Source organism: Chiloscyllium plagiosum, chromosome 7 (assembly GCF_004010195.1).
Source record: "Chiloscyllium plagiosum isolate BGI_BamShark_2017 chromosome 7, ASM401019v2, whole genome shotgun sequence".
Taxonomy (NCBI): domain Eukaryota; kingdom Metazoa; phylum Chordata; class Chondrichthyes; order Orectolobiformes; family Hemiscylliidae; genus Chiloscyllium; species Chiloscyllium plagiosum.
This window is the reverse complement of record NC_057716.1, coordinates 100,409,502-100,424,759: the sequence shown is the minus strand read 5'-3', so window position 1 is coordinate 100,424,759 and position 15,258 is coordinate 100,409,502. Positions and strand designations below refer to the sequence as shown.

Genomic DNA, 15,258 nt, shown 5'->3' with positions numbered 1-15,258 from the left:
TTGAAATTTTAAAAAAACTAGCTAACAGCAGACACGCGTGTGAATAGTTCGAGCGCAGAGATACAATTGACGCCTGCCAATGCTAGGCCACACCACCACATCATGTCTGAGTGACATGGTTCGAGTGGGTGTGCAGTTGGGTCACCTATTCGCACGCCAAAATGATGCTTCACACCCCATGAGAAACATTGTGGTTTTCGGAATTTCAGATAAAGGATTGTGTACCTGTACTTCCAAATAAACCTGTTGGACTATACCCTGGTGGTGTGATTTTTAACAGTGTATGTGGAGTAAACTATTTGCTCTTTAGAATCTTTACGTAAACCTTGAACTTATTGGCTCTGTTCAGATGCATTAACAACAAGGGGCCTAAGCCTTAAAACTTGCTCTATGCCATTCAGAGATGTTTTCAGCCAGTGCTTCACATAGTAATACAATTTTAAAGTTCTTTGCCCACTGTCCTCAACAAAAATAAACTCTTGAAGCTGGGGGTTATTGAGGATAGGCAAAACTGAGATTGATAGATTTATGTTTAGCCAGGATGCCAATGTTTTGGAGTCAAAGTGGACGAGTGGAGTTTTGTTACAAATAGTCATGAGCTAACTGGCAAAACAAGCTCTAGAGGCTGAATTGTCTATATCCATTCTCTTCTAACTGCACTGTCAAAAGATAGCAACTGCAGAAATGCAGCGTACTATTATGGGCTCGTTTTGATGTCTTGAGTTTGAATTTGAAGCTAAGCTTCGAATGAATTGAAGGTGGAGATTGGTTCAATATCCATGAGCTGTCGTGTGGACAAGTTATTTGAGGGGTCTGCCACCTTCAGTAACTTGTCGGTGAGTAGCTGCAAAGTATGTGTGCGGGCATTGGATGAGTGCAGGTCAGGATCAGATGTGATGTTTTCTGTGGCTGAAACATTCCAAAAGTAATCAATATCAAGAATATTAGTGACTCTTTATCCTATTTCCATTTTTTCACCAATCCTAAAGTTGAAGCAGTGAAGTTGACAACGTTGCTACTGCATCTCTTTCTTCTGGTTATGAATATGAGTATCTATTTGTGGAGAATATGCAAAATAGAGTGCAAAAATAGCAAATGAGATGCAACACTGAACCAAGGTTGAGGCACGTTTTTATACATTACACGTCAGTCTGTTCTAGTTCAATTAATGGCTCATCAGCGAATATTCCAAAAATGTATTTTATTTATAATGTTCTGCAGCCCTGAATTTAACATAGATAATTTCAGGCTACTTTTAACAGCACACATTTTCAGTCTGGGACTTATTCCAATTCAGATGATTTTATCACTGCAGTTGAATTGGGTAGATTTTGAAATGTTGATACTGGCTTTCTATTTGCCAACTGTAATTTGTGTTTCAAGAAACGTAACTGAGATATTTCTCCATAAGAGTCATTTTGCACCTCCTACCATTTTGACACCCACCTTTGCTGCCCAAAAGTAACTCCTTTTGAATTTTTGACAAGCAAGTTGAAAGGAAAATGGCTAATAGGTTGTTCACTAAAGGTTTTAATTGTCGAACTTGTATGTGAAAATTATTTTTGTCATGAATGTATTATTTATGAATATACTTACTGGAGAAGCATAATAAATATAAATCTAAGTGGTGTTCTGGTTGTTTTAGTTAACCGATCAGACTGAAGTGTGCTGCTTTTTAAATTTGCACACTTGCGTGTTATCCTTTTTATTTTTATTCACTCATGGGATGTTGGGTATCTCGGCCTGGGCCAGCATTTATTGCCCATCCTTAGTTGCCTTGAGAAGATTGTGTCAGCTGCCTCCTTAATTGCTCCAGTCCATTTTAGTAAGTGCACCCACAGTGTCATAAGGGTGGCAGTTCCAGGAAATTAACCCAGCAACGTTCAATGACAGCAATATACTTTCAAGTAAGGGTGATGAGTGGCTCTGAGGGATAACTGTGGTTAGCAGTGTTGCCATTGCGTCTGCTGCACTTGTTCTTCTGGATGGAAGTGGTTGTGGGTTTGGCAGGTGCTGTTGTAAAAGTCATGGCTTTCTGCTGTGCATCTTATAGCTGGTACTCATTGCTGTTTCCATGCATCAGTGCAGGAGGAGCCTGGATGAATGTGAATGTGATGCTAATCAACGGACTTTTTTTTTCCCTGGATGGTGCGAAGCATCTTGAGTGTTGTTGGAGCTGCACTTATCCAGGCAAGCAGGGAATATGCCATCATGCTCCTGACCCAGGCCTTGTAGATGATCATCAGGCTTTGGGCAGTCAGGAATTAAATTACTCGCTGCAAGGTTCCAAGCCTCTGACCTGCTCTTCTAGCCACTCTTCTTACGGTTCAGTTTCTGTTTAGTGGTGCATCCAGGGTGTTGATGGTTAGGTATTCAGTAATGGTAATGTCTTTGAATGCCAATGGGCAATGGCTAGATTCTCTCTTGTTACATTTGTTTAGCGCAACTGTCACTTGGCACTTGTCAGCCCAAGCCTGGATATTGTCCAGCTCGTGCTGCATTTGAGCACAGATTGCTTCAGTATCCGAGTCTTCATGAATGATAATGAACATTTGTGCAGTCATCAGTGAACATCCCTGTTTCTGACCTCATGATGTAGAGAAGCACATTGAAGCAGCTAAAAGATGTTTGGGCCAAGGACACACTCCCTCTTGCTACAAAGGGCCTGTACTTGTATAGGACCTTTGTAGCAAGATGTAGTGTCCCTATCTCTGATCTCCAGGCTCAGGTCCAACCTGCTCCAGGAGCATGCCATAACATCTGAGCAGGTTGATTAGAAACTTACCTTAGGAACTCCTGTAGAGGCGTCCTGGAGCTGAGATGACTGACTGATTGTCAACTGCCATACTCATTTTCCTTTGTGACAGGTAGGATTCTAACTGTGACTGTTGTCCCCCGATTCCCATTGGCTCCGGTTTTGCGGGGACTCCTTGATATCAAATGCGGCCTTGATGTTCAAGGTATTCATTCTCCCCTCGCGTCTTACATTCAACTCTTTTGTCAATGTTTGAACTGAGGTCAGGAACTGTGTGACAGAGCCCAAAATGGATGTCAGTGATCGGATTATGACTATGGAGTGCTTTTTGATAACACTGTTCATGATGGCTCCATACCTTTACTGATGATCAACAGTAGACCGATGAGATGGGAAACCTGATGAAAGGCTATGCCCAAAACATCGATTCTCCTGCTCCTCAGATGCTGCCTGACCTGTGCTTTTCCAGCACCACACTCTCGACTCTGATCTCCAGCTCCTGCAGTCCTCACTTTCTCCCAGGTTAGATTTGTCCTGCTTTTTGTGTACAATGCATACCTGGGCAATTTTCTGCATTGAGTGGTTACCATGTTGCAGCTGTTCTAAAATGGCATTACTGGATGTGCAGCAAGTTCTGGAGTACAAGTCTTCAAGACTCACTGGAGTATTGTCACAAGAGTCCACAGCCTTTTGTAGTTTTCAGAGCCTCCAATTGTCTCTTGATGTTGAGTGGATTGAATCAAATTGGCTTCTGTAATACAGGGGATCCCTGGAGGAGGTTCTGTTATTTCAGCTACGAAAGAAAAAAAACCTTGTATTTATGCAACCTTTCATGTTTTTTAGGATATTCCCAAGTGCATAATCAAAATGTTTTGAAAAGCCATCATTGTTGCTGTGTAGGCAAACTGCAACAACATGATAAGCTGTATGCATGGCGGATGAGGTCTAAATCTTGGGCATTGGTTAAGTTTCATGCTCTTCAAATAGAGAAGTTCTCTACCTAAGTATAAACCTCACCCCAGGAGCTCCCAGGTTGAATCTCTGGTCTGTGCTGGGTGGCCTGAACTGCTTCCAGTACGAATGGAGCAATCAGCTTCAATACTCTGAGGCAAGGTAGGAGCACAAAATCAGCCAGCGCTTCTGATTCGCACACTACGCAGTATGGGCAGTACTGAAACTTAAGTAATCTCATTAATATATTTATCGGTTTCCTCCTTGCGTGACAATCTCAAAGTCAGTTTACATTACATCTTGCATTTCTGCCTGCCACTTGGAATGCATGTCAACATTTCTAATTTTGATATTTCAGGACAAGACACTTTGGAATAGATTTGCTCCATGAGGTTTAATTGTTATTGAAAGACTCTTCTCGTGAGTGTTTCGCAGCAGTTGATGCAGATGAGTCACTTCAGTTTGTCCAATGCAGTCTCTGCAGGCTGAACAATGTATTGAAAGCTTTTTCAAATTGCCAAAGGTGCTTCAGAAAGCTAGGATCTTAGATAACTGACAAGCTGTTCAGGATGACATAGCGAATGAAATTATTGATATTCCGTATAAATATATTTTTGGAAGACATTGAACGATCAAACTACTTCTGCCTTTTCTGCAAATCAGCAGACGGTCTGAATCCTTAGAAAAAACTGAACCAAGTCAATGATTCTATGTTGGCATCTAAAGAAATGAGCAGCCGCGTTTCAAGGATATAATTTTTGTTTCAATTAGTGCAGGAGAAGCATTTTGCCTGTCTTGGCAATTTGAAGAAATACTGCTTGTCTGGTGCCACATAATTCTGAAGACCGAGTATGCGTCTGTATTATATATTCACCAATGAACAGAAGACTGGACAATCATGAAGCACAGTCACTCAGATTCTCGCTGTTCTAACTGTGGAACTTTCCATCATTTGTCCAGCTAGCGGGCAAATAAAGATGCTCTTTGGTTTGAATGGGGATGCCAAAGTGGATGAGTTTTCCATCAGATACCTTGCTTGATTCTGCTCTTCTCTTAACTCATTTGCTGTGAAACCCTCATCCACACTTTTGTTACTTTGGCTTGGACTGCTGAGAATGCTCAAGTGTCAATCTGCCATATCCTACCTTGCAGAAATCTGCTCGTATTGTAGCTTGTGCTAAGATTCTTTCACCCATTGTTCCTGTGCTGGCTAACTTATGTTGCTGTTAGACTAGCTCCACTTCAGTTTTCAAATTCTGATCATTATTATCAAAATTTGATGTAACAGTGTGCTCCTTAGTTCTGTAAGCTCCTCCAGATTTGCAGAACTCTTTGTGCTCCAACTCTAGCTGCGTAGATGTGGCTGGGGTTAATCACTCCACCATGGGAAGCTATGACTTCAGATGCTTAGGCCCTAAATTCTGGAAATCACTGCCTATCCATTTCCTTCCTTTTAAATGTCTACGAGAACTGATCTTTTTGCTCGAGCTTTCAGCTGCCTGCCATAACACTTCTTTATTTGGCTTGGTGTCAGATTTTGTTGTTGCTCCTGTTTTATGCCTTGATGTTTTATTATGGTGAAGATGTCACGGAAATGTACTTTGTTGATGCAAGATCTGTGGCTATTAACACTGAACCAGAGTCAACTACCTAGTGGTTAAAAATCCCAGAAGGTAACTGGCTCACCTTAACTTCTAAAGATGCGTTAACTTTGCATAACCACTAAAAGTCTTGATGTACAAGAGCTGTTCTTAACCGCTGTTGAACAGTTTCTCTCTCTGTGGAACTTTAGCCATTCGACTAGGATTCACGGTATTGAACAAAAAACAGCCAAGTCATATGAAATCATAGTTCCTAAATCCTTTCAGCAGATTTGCAGACCTTATGAGAACTCAATGGACGCATTGCAGGCATTATCCTTTTGGAGGACATTTCTATCCAGCTGCCTGATTTACCTGTTTTCCTCCCCAAGGCGGTGCTATCCACGTCCCTCATGGCAGCAAAAGTGTCTCCACTGATTGAGAAAGTCGATGACCAAAAGGAACTAAAGAAACTCATGCGGACAAGAAATAACATACTGGTGCTGTACTCCAAATCAGGTGAGCAGGTTCTGCATCTTTGTCCAATAGCCTAGTGCGCTTACCACGTAAACCATTCTCTGTAAGCTGCCCCTTCACCCCATTTCACCTGTCTAGTAGTTGCATTCCTCTCTCATCAAATGGGCAATATAATCTAAAATTAATTCCAGTACGCTGCCATTGCCTCATCATCGACTTTCTCTGTTTTAGACCGTTCATCCAACATCCAGCACTGGGTAAGCAGAAGCTTGCTTCAGATAAGACAGTGAAGACCAAATCCATTGACTTCACTACTGCTGCAAAGTCCATAGTCCATTGATGGGCGCATTCCCTGCATGCAAGTGTCTGAGGCTGAGCAGGACTGTTTGTGTTGTCATGTTGTATTTAACCTTGACAAGAGCTTCTGGCCATCTGTCTGTTAAATTTAGCTAATTCTACTTTCAAACATCACCTAACTGTGCCTCTGGCTCAATTTATATGCTACTGAAACGCCCAATCGTGGAGTAGTCCAGAGGTAACAAATATAAGGCAGCCCTGGCCGGTTTCCGACTTTAAGATAATCTAAAACTCTGCTTCCCAAATTCTAAGCTGCAGCAAGTCCCGTTAATCCATCAGAGCTTAAAAATGTGTTGCTGGAAAAGTGCAGCAGGTCAGGCAGCATCAAATGAACAGGAGAATCGACGTTTCGGGCGACTGCCTGACCTGCTGCGCTTTTCCAGCAACACATTTTTAAGCTCTAATCTCCAGCATCTGCAGTCCTCACTTTCTTCCCGTTAATCCATCACTCCTGTACTGACTAACTTGCATTAGCTCCCTTGGCTAAGTAACAGCTCCAATTTTAAAAGTACTTATATTTGTTTCGAATCCCTCAGGACCTCACCACCTCGATCTCTGTAACCTCCTCTCGTCCTATAATTCTCTGAGATATCTGCATTCCACTTTCGGCCTTTTGAACCTCTCTGATTTTGATCACTCCACTATTAAGCTACTGTACCCTCAGGACTGGAAACCTGCTGTCTTTAGCACCCAGGCTGGCCAATTATTGAATCCAGTTCAATATCAAAGTGATTGAATTGTTGCATTTAAGGGGTTGATGACCACAAATTCGGTAGTCAGTCATTTCTAAGGAATTTTCAGGTAGTTGAATAAATTTAAGAAACCAGCAGTTTATATATGATATATTAATTCATTACACAAAAAGTGTACAGCCGGTGACAATTAAGGATGGTTCACTGGAACCAGAGGATAAGCAGGAGGTTAGTACAGTGTGCGTCAATCTCATTAATGTTATGAAGGCAGCAACCTATTCCCTAGCCAAAGTGTTAGGGAACTCTTCTTCCCTGGATGTCTTCTGGTCCATCTTCCAGCTAAAGAAGACAGCTCTCTGAAGAGGACTGCCTCTGACTCTGTGCATCTGCTGACATACTGTATTTTTGGGATTGGCAATCTGTGCTGTGTCAATCATTCTTCTGGATCATTTCAGCAAAAAGCATGGGACTACTTGCAACAATAGAATAACTGTTGTCCCCTTGTTCACCTTCAGATGAAGGTGAACATTCATTCTTGGTGGGAACAAAATTTTTATTTTATCAAAAATGCATTGGAAATTATTTGAGGCCAGCTAATAGAGTAATGACGCCTTGGCTATTATTGTCACCTCCCTTTTGTCATTGTTAATCGGAAATTGTTTATATCTGGAGAAGATGGGTAACAGCTGTAACAACAGTTGCAAAAGATCTCATGTTACCCAGGAAATAGCAGGAAAAAATAGTTTTAGACAGACTCCAATTTCCAACAGAATTTCACCTGACTTTTAAAATGGCCTAAACCTTTCCCTTCTTCACTTCTCTCTCCTCCATCATAATGCTGTTTAAAACCTCTGACTAAGCTTTGTTATCTGCCCTAATATATCCTTATGTGGTTCAAAGTCAAATTTGGTTTGTTAATGCTCCTGTGAATCACTTGGGCACCTTTCACTGTGTTAAAAATACCATCTAATAACTTGCCTCACCCAGTGTATTATCTTGGGACAGTTCCTGTATTTAAGAAAAAAAGCAGTAAGGAACCATGAAGCTGTAGGAAAGTTATCAAATACCACTGGGTATTAAGTTTGAGCTATTATTGGGTGTTATGGAGTCATAGAGATGTACAGCATGGAAACAGACCCTTTGGTCCAACCCGTCCATGCCGACCAGATATCCCAACCCAATCTAGTCTCACCTGCCAGCACTCGGCCCATATCCCTCCAAACCCTTCCTATTCTTTTACCCATCCAAATGCCTCTTAAATGTTGCAATTGTACCAGCCTCCACCACATCCTCTGGCAGCTCATTCCATACACGTACCACCCTCTGTGTGAAAACGTTGCCCCTTAGGTCTCTTTTATATTTTTCCCCTCTCACCCTAAACCTATACCCTCTAGTTCTGGACTCCCTGACCCCAGGGAAAAGACTTTGCCTATTTACCCTCTCCATGCCCTTCATAAATTTGTAAATCTCTATAAGGTCACCCTTCAGCCTCCGACGCTCCAGGGAAAACAGTCCCAGCCTGTTCAGCCTCTCCCTATAGCTCAAGTTCTCCAACCCTGGCAACATCCTTGTAAATCTTTTCTGAACCCTTTCAAGTTTCACAACATTTTTCCGATAGGAAGGAGACCAGAATTGCACGCAATATTCTAACAGTGGCCTAACCAATGTCCTGTTCATAAGTGGTAGGTTCCTTCTTTTGTTGGGCATGATAATTGCACACCCATCCCCAGCTGTAATATGCAAAAAAATCCCAGGTTGAATTAAACATTATTCAAGTTCAGTTGCCTTTGGTCCAAAGTTATTTTGGGGAAAAAATTGGAATGCTAAGAGCTGGAAGACTTAAATGAAGATTAAGCAAAAATGAAAAAGTAAATCAAGTATTCCTGGCAACTGCAAAGGCACTATATTTCATTCTTGTTGATCAATTTTCAAAATTAAATTTTGAGAGGTGTATCTCCAAAAATGATGAGCTTTAAATTTCCAACCTTATAGTATGCTAAACACTTTAAAAAAAACTGTAGATGCTGTAAATCAGAAACAAAAACAGAAGATGCTGGAAAAGCTCAGCAGGTCTGGCAGCGTCTGTGAAGAGAGATCAAAGGTAACATTTCAGGTCCAGTGACCCGTCGTCAGAAGTGAGGAAGGGTCATCGGACCTGAAAAGTTAACTTTGATTTCTTATCACAGATGCTGCCGGATTTTGAGCTATTTCAGCAAATTTTCTTTCTGTTTCTTCATAGTATGTTGTCTGGTTACAGTACTTTTAAAAAAAAAAGTGTCAATAAGTTAAATCGTTACCTCAAACTACTCTCTCTACTGCTGTGATGGTGTGTAACCATCAGCATTGTAATGTTCTCAAAATTTACTCAATCAGAACTTCGGTTTGGACAGAGAATGCAAGATCTGCAGCTGGTCTTTATAAAGCAAATATTTCACACCACATTTTGTCTTACCTATTTCCCACTCTCCATGCTATGCACCGTATTTTAATGAACAGTTACATTCTTTTAAGCATGCAATGACTTTAAAACATCAAATCAATGGTGATAACATGAAGCTGTTGGATTATTGTAAAAAGCTAACTGGCTCACTCAAGTCCTTCAGGGAAGAAAACCTGTCCTTAGCACCCTGCCTGGTCTGCATATGACTGTAATTCCATGCCAATCTGACTGATATTGAAGTGGCCCAGCAAGCCACTCCGTTATATCAAAACTCTGCAAAGCAAAAATGCAGCAGTCTGAACAGAATCACCACCATTGTTTCAGGGCATCTCTGGATGGATAATAATTGAGAGTCTTGCAAGTGACTCCCACATCGGAAGAATAAATTTAAACAATACTCTTCATGGCAAATTTTGAGCTAATATGCCTTCCAGCTGTAGAAGCACTCTAATTATAATTCAAGCGTGATGTGAGTCACTTTGTGCTCTTACTTGTAAGAAACTACTTACTCAAATACTGAAAAGATAAAATTGTTAAACCAGGTGTGTGAAGAGGTTTGACTGCTGTGAAATTGCATTGCATTATAAAAAGAAATTAGATGGAAAGTGGCATTTCACAACATTCCTACAGCTTCATGGTTAGTTACTGCTTTTTGAAAATACAGAAACGGTTCCTCAAACTGCAAGGTGGTGCAGAGGAGAGAGTTTGTCCTTTAGCATCTCAAAATTCTCCACGAGAGAACCAAGGTGGTCAGTCAGCAGTGAGTAATGTGACCATAACGGGGCCATCTGACTGAACCCAATTATCACTTTATATTCCCTCTGCCCCTTTCACCATTGCACATGACACGGTGATCAGTGAATATTTAATAAGCAGGAGACCTAGTCTAGTTATTTATTTTCTTCCAGCACTCAATTCCAACCTTACATTTCCCTCCCTAAAGTTGTTGAAGCCAGTTCATGTTCACTTACTGTTGTTCCCTCAGCTGAGAATAACTAACTCCATGTAAATCTTAGCTGTGCCTTCTTTGACCTCATAACTCAGCTGTGGCTGCCTTTGAACTTTTTTTTTGTTAAGGCCATTAAGAGCTTTGGAGCCTCTAACATTGCTTCAACCTCCTCATTCTGCTATCTTGACCTTTTCAAGCAAACAGTGTTACTTGCTCCCCGGTTTCCAATGTTGCTGTTTGGAAGATGCCTATTGTGACCCGAGAATTATTCTTTCCTGTCAGTTCCCCTATTCCCTTTCCCATGTAGTGCAGTGCAATGCTCAACTCTCTCCAGACTACAGTGATGCAGGTATGTTTGACAGATTCCACCAGCTCTTGGCAGTGTGCCGTTTCTTTGTTCTGGTGGTTATATGGTGGCTGCAGTATTATTGAAGGAGTTGTTCATTATCTCAATGTACTTTGGTAATCTATTGACGGAGCTCAAATCTTAGGTTGCTCAGCTAGCTGTAACAAATGGTGATAAACAATGTTCAGTAACACCCATGTTTTCTTTCTTGCTGTGTGATAGCTGTTACGGCCGAGCGATCACTTAAACTGCTCTCTGACGTGGCAGAGGCAGTGAAAGGGCAGGGCACCATTGCCTGGGTAGATTGTGGGTAAGTTGTTTCTCTTTTAACAGCAATGATTGAGAATTTGATAATTGGCATGCTATCAGAAATCTTTTTGATTGAACCCTGTCTCTCTCATTCTTGTGCCTCTAGTCATTTCTGATAAATTTCTCTTGGAACTCCACACAGTTCATTTTTGAAGTTTTGGCCTGACATCTTAACCAGTTTTCAGACCTTTTCTTTTTACTGTCCTGATCCACTAAAACATATTTCCGCCAGCGTGCATGCTCATCTGTTCAGAACATTGGAACAGGAATTGACCATCAGCCTCTTGCGTCTGTTCTGCCATTCAGATTAAGTCAGGACTGTGCTGTTGCTCCATTTACCTGCCTTAACTCCATTTGCTTTTATAACTTCACCCAACAAATATCTATCATTCTCCATCTCAAAAATTTAGTTGGCCCATTAGTGGGATGGAATATAGTTACAGATTTCTACTGTTTTTTTTGTGTGAAAAGTGCTTTCAGATTTCCTTCATAAATGACCCAGACTGATTTGAGGATTATGTCAAATGGTATTTCAGTAGCACCTTTAACCAAGCAACTTATACCCACATCCTTGATTACTTCCTTTGGGGGAGAAAGTTTCTCTGTATCTTCCCTATTAAATCCTCTTGATTTTTAAAAACACCCCGATCAGATCAGTAGCAAGTTAATGTTACACCTCCATCTGCATCATTTAATTCTGTTAACCATCATATCTCATCATATGATGGGTTATCATCATATCTCTAGTTCTGTGCCCAGAACCATTCTGTTGGCCTTGCTGCTGATACACAGTTCAGGCTTTGACATGTATATCTGCAGAAACCTCTCCTGAGCTCTGCTTGCATTCTGGCTTGACTGCCAAATGTGTATAGCAAATCCAAACGACTTCATTTTGTGAATTGAAATATACTGGCTTCTCTTGAATCTTGCTGCATCCCCAGGAACAATATACTAGCTGAAATGTCTAGGGGTGTCTCTTCATTATAACACATAAACAAAAATAAAACGACAAATGCTACAGGGGAAGAGATGAGAGATGAGGTTGACAGATTAAATTGGAAGATATTGTTCCCGCTCGCAGGTAGTTCGGTAACCTGAGGGTGCAAATGTAAGATAATGAGCAAAAGAGAGGGGGTGAAATTAGAATCTAGAATGCACTGCCTGGTTTCAACAAATTTAGTAACATCCAGACAGGAGTTGGGTGCATGTCTGAAAGGTGCTCAGGATTGAGGGGAAAGAGTGGAGGACGACGACTAATTGGATAGCTCTTTCATTGTTATCCAAAGGCTTCCTTAATCGCAATCACATAGAAAACCAGATTCGCCAACCTTTTGTTGACTTTGGGCAAAAGTAACTGAATTATGATTGATTCGAAGGAACTTGAATGACAGAACGATGCCATTTGGCCAGTTGTGCTAGTTATTTGAAAGAGCTATTGCGATTAGTCATGTCTATAACTGTAAGTTCCAATGAGTCTGTGGCAAATTTTTAAGTTGTTATCTTGGCCTGAAGTCAGTGAAAGATAGATACTGTTGTTTTCTGATTCCAATTTGAAGGTGTGGGGAGGTCAGTGCTTTGCTTGCTGCAACGCAAGTCACGAGCCTTCAGTCTATGCACTAGATTTATTTTACCCCAGACAACTCTAGCTGAAGGGACAAGGCTCATCTTGCAACTGGGTTGGGAGAGTGGGAGAAAAGGCAAGATAAATGTGGGTGGCTGATGTCAAGCTAAGATTTTACAAGTCTAAATTGTAACAAGGGAAAAATGAGGCAGATGAAGAGTTGCACAGTTTAGAATTTATCATGATTCACTATGCACCGGATCACAAGATGAATAGTCAATCAACCTATCTAAATCCTCTACCCACCTACTCCAAACCTGCAGCTCTCCCACCAAAACATCTAATGTATTTTAAATGCTGTTTGCCTTCATAGCATACCCATGTTATCATTTCTTGTGAGAAGGACTTCCTGGCTTGAGAGAAATGTTTGAACTCGTGCCTCTTTTTGCTTTTTCTGTTTCATTTCTGATTTTCAATGTTCAATGTAACTGGTTTTTCTTAAGTTTTGTAGGGTATATGCATTATGTCCTAGTAACTAATTGTTTTTAATTGACAAGAGAAGAATTGCAATGAAATGTTGAAGGGTGACAATAACCTGCATTCACACACATTTTATAAATCTCTTTCTGTATTCAATTTATTATTTAGCTTCTAATAGAATAATCAGGGAAGCCAAAACAAGAGCGAATCACTGTGGATGCTGGAAATCTGCAAGCAAAGCAGAAAATGCTTGAAATACTCATCAGTTCCAGTAGTATCTGAGAAGAGAGAAACCGGGTTAACATTTCAGGTCAAGACCTTTCGCCAGAGTAACTGGAAAGCCAAGTTTAATTCTGCTTGAAAGGCTAAAATGCCTAACACCACTTCTTGTTGAAATGGAGCAGGTATTTTTATCATCAGCAACTTGGTGCGTAGCTGAACCCCATGGCGCTGAGCGCTGGGTTGAGCTTGCTGGCCTTAGCCCAGAGAAATTCTATACTTGGTGTCTGTGTTAAGGAGGTGGATGTAGAGGGCTAGTGGATGGAAATTTTGGTCTCAGTTTCTGATCAGTAATCTCTCTTCTGGAAATACATATGTATACATTGGGTGGAGCAAAGAGTGAGTAAAGCCATGATGACATCCCCTATCACCTCTGGCAACATTCAACATTCTGGTGGCCAGATAATCTGCCAGCATTAACTCACCAGATTCACTGAAAAATAACAAGTCAAGTGAAATATCATTGTCAGTGGAAACACATCACAGTAAAGATTCCATGCTGATTCAGGAAGTGGGTGGGATAGTAGGGATAAAACTGTGCAGTAGTTACATTTTAAGCTGGTACAGAATTAATTTATTTGTTATTTCAGGTAGCCCAGCATGGAATAGTGCCTAATTTGTTGTGTGAATCAGTTCTTTTGTTTAGCCATCATCTTTGTACCAAAGTCATTAAAATATTGCTGAAAATGTGTTGCTGGAAAAGCGCAGCAGGTCAGGCAGCATCCAAGGAACAGGAGAATCGACGTTTCGGGCATAAGCCCTTCTTCAGGAATATTCTCCTGTTCCTTGGATGCTGCCTGACCTGCTGCGCTTTTCCAGCAACACATTTTCAGCTCTGATCTCCAGCATCTGCAGCCCTCACTTTCTCTCATTAAAATATTGACCAAGTAATGCTTACATTTTGTGAGTGGATGTTGGCAGAATATTTGAGCATGGTGGATGTGGCCCAGCCGAGGTCAGTGCACCATAATCTGGATTGTTAACTGGTCATTTCACCCCATCCTCTTTGGGCGAGATGCATCAAAGACATTCAGTGATAACCTGCTAACTCAGTTAGCTTGTATTCTACCAGTGCCATTCAACTTCAGGCCTCATGACAGCCTTGCTCCAAACATGGAGTTTTCTATAGGCCTCTGAATAGTCCCAGAGATGTAGAGGAAAGGATAGCAAAGATGATTCTCGATAGGGGTGAGAGAGGCAGGGTAGTTGTCATGGGGGACTTCAACTATCCAAATATTGACTGGGATCACTACAGTATGAGTACTATAGATGGGTCAGTTTTTGTCCAGTGTGTGCAGGAGGGCTTCCTGACACAGTATGTAGACAGGCCAACAAGGGGCGAAGCCAATTTAGGTTTAGTACTGGGTAACGAGCCTGGCCAGGTGTTAGATTTGGAAGTAGGTGAGCACTTTGGAGACAGCGATCACAATTCTGTCAGGTTTACTTTTGTGATGGAAGGGATAGGTGTAGAGTTACAAGAGTTACAGTTGGGGGAAGGGAAATTACGGTGCAATTAGGAAAGATTTAGGAAGCGTAGAATGGGGAAGGAAACTGCAGGGGATGAGCACACTAAAAATGTGGAGCTTATTCAAGGAAAAGCACCTGTGCGTCCTAGATAAGTATGTACCTGTCAGGCAGGGAGGAAGATATAGAACGCATGAGCTGTGGTTTACTAAGGAAGTGGAATCCCTGGTCAAGAAGAAGAAGAAGGCGACTTATGTTAGGACAAAATGCGAAAACTCAGGGCGCTTGAGGGTTACAAGGAAGTCAGGAAAGACCTAAAAAGAGAGCTCAGAAGAGCCAGGAGGAGACATGAGAAGTTGTTGGCAGATAGGATCAGGGTTAACCCTAAGGCTTTCCATAGGTATGTCAGGAATAAAAGAATGACAAGTGTTAAATTAGGGTCAATCAAGGATAATAGTGGGAAGTTGTGTGTGGAGTCAGAGGAGATGGGGAAGCACTAAATAAATATTTTTCGACAGTGTTCACTATAGAAAACGAAAATGTTGGCGAGGAAGATACAGAGACACTTGCATCTAGACTAGAAGAGATTGAGGTTCACAAGGAAGAGGTATTAGAAAT

The 15,258-nt window shown here is 41.3% G+C and overlaps 1 protein-coding gene across 2 annotated transcripts in view; it reads left to right on the top strand.

Annotated features, from left to right (window-relative positions):
* pdia5 (protein disulfide isomerase family A, member 5) overlaps window positions 1-15,258 on the top strand; it is a 122,795-nt gene that overhangs the window by 7,531 nt on the left and 100,006 nt on the right. For both annotated transcript variants that reach the window (XR_006312204.1, XM_043694262.1), the window contains exons 2-3: window positions 5,679-5,805; window positions 10,770-10,857. Coding sequence is in view for 1 of the 2 variants with exons in the window: in XM_043694262.1 (XP_043550197.1) it covers window positions 5,679-5,805; window positions 10,770-10,857 (215 nt within the window). In the remaining variant the exon portion in view is untranslated. The remainder of the gene's footprint in view (window positions 1-5,678; window positions 5,806-10,769; window positions 10,858-15,258) is intronic.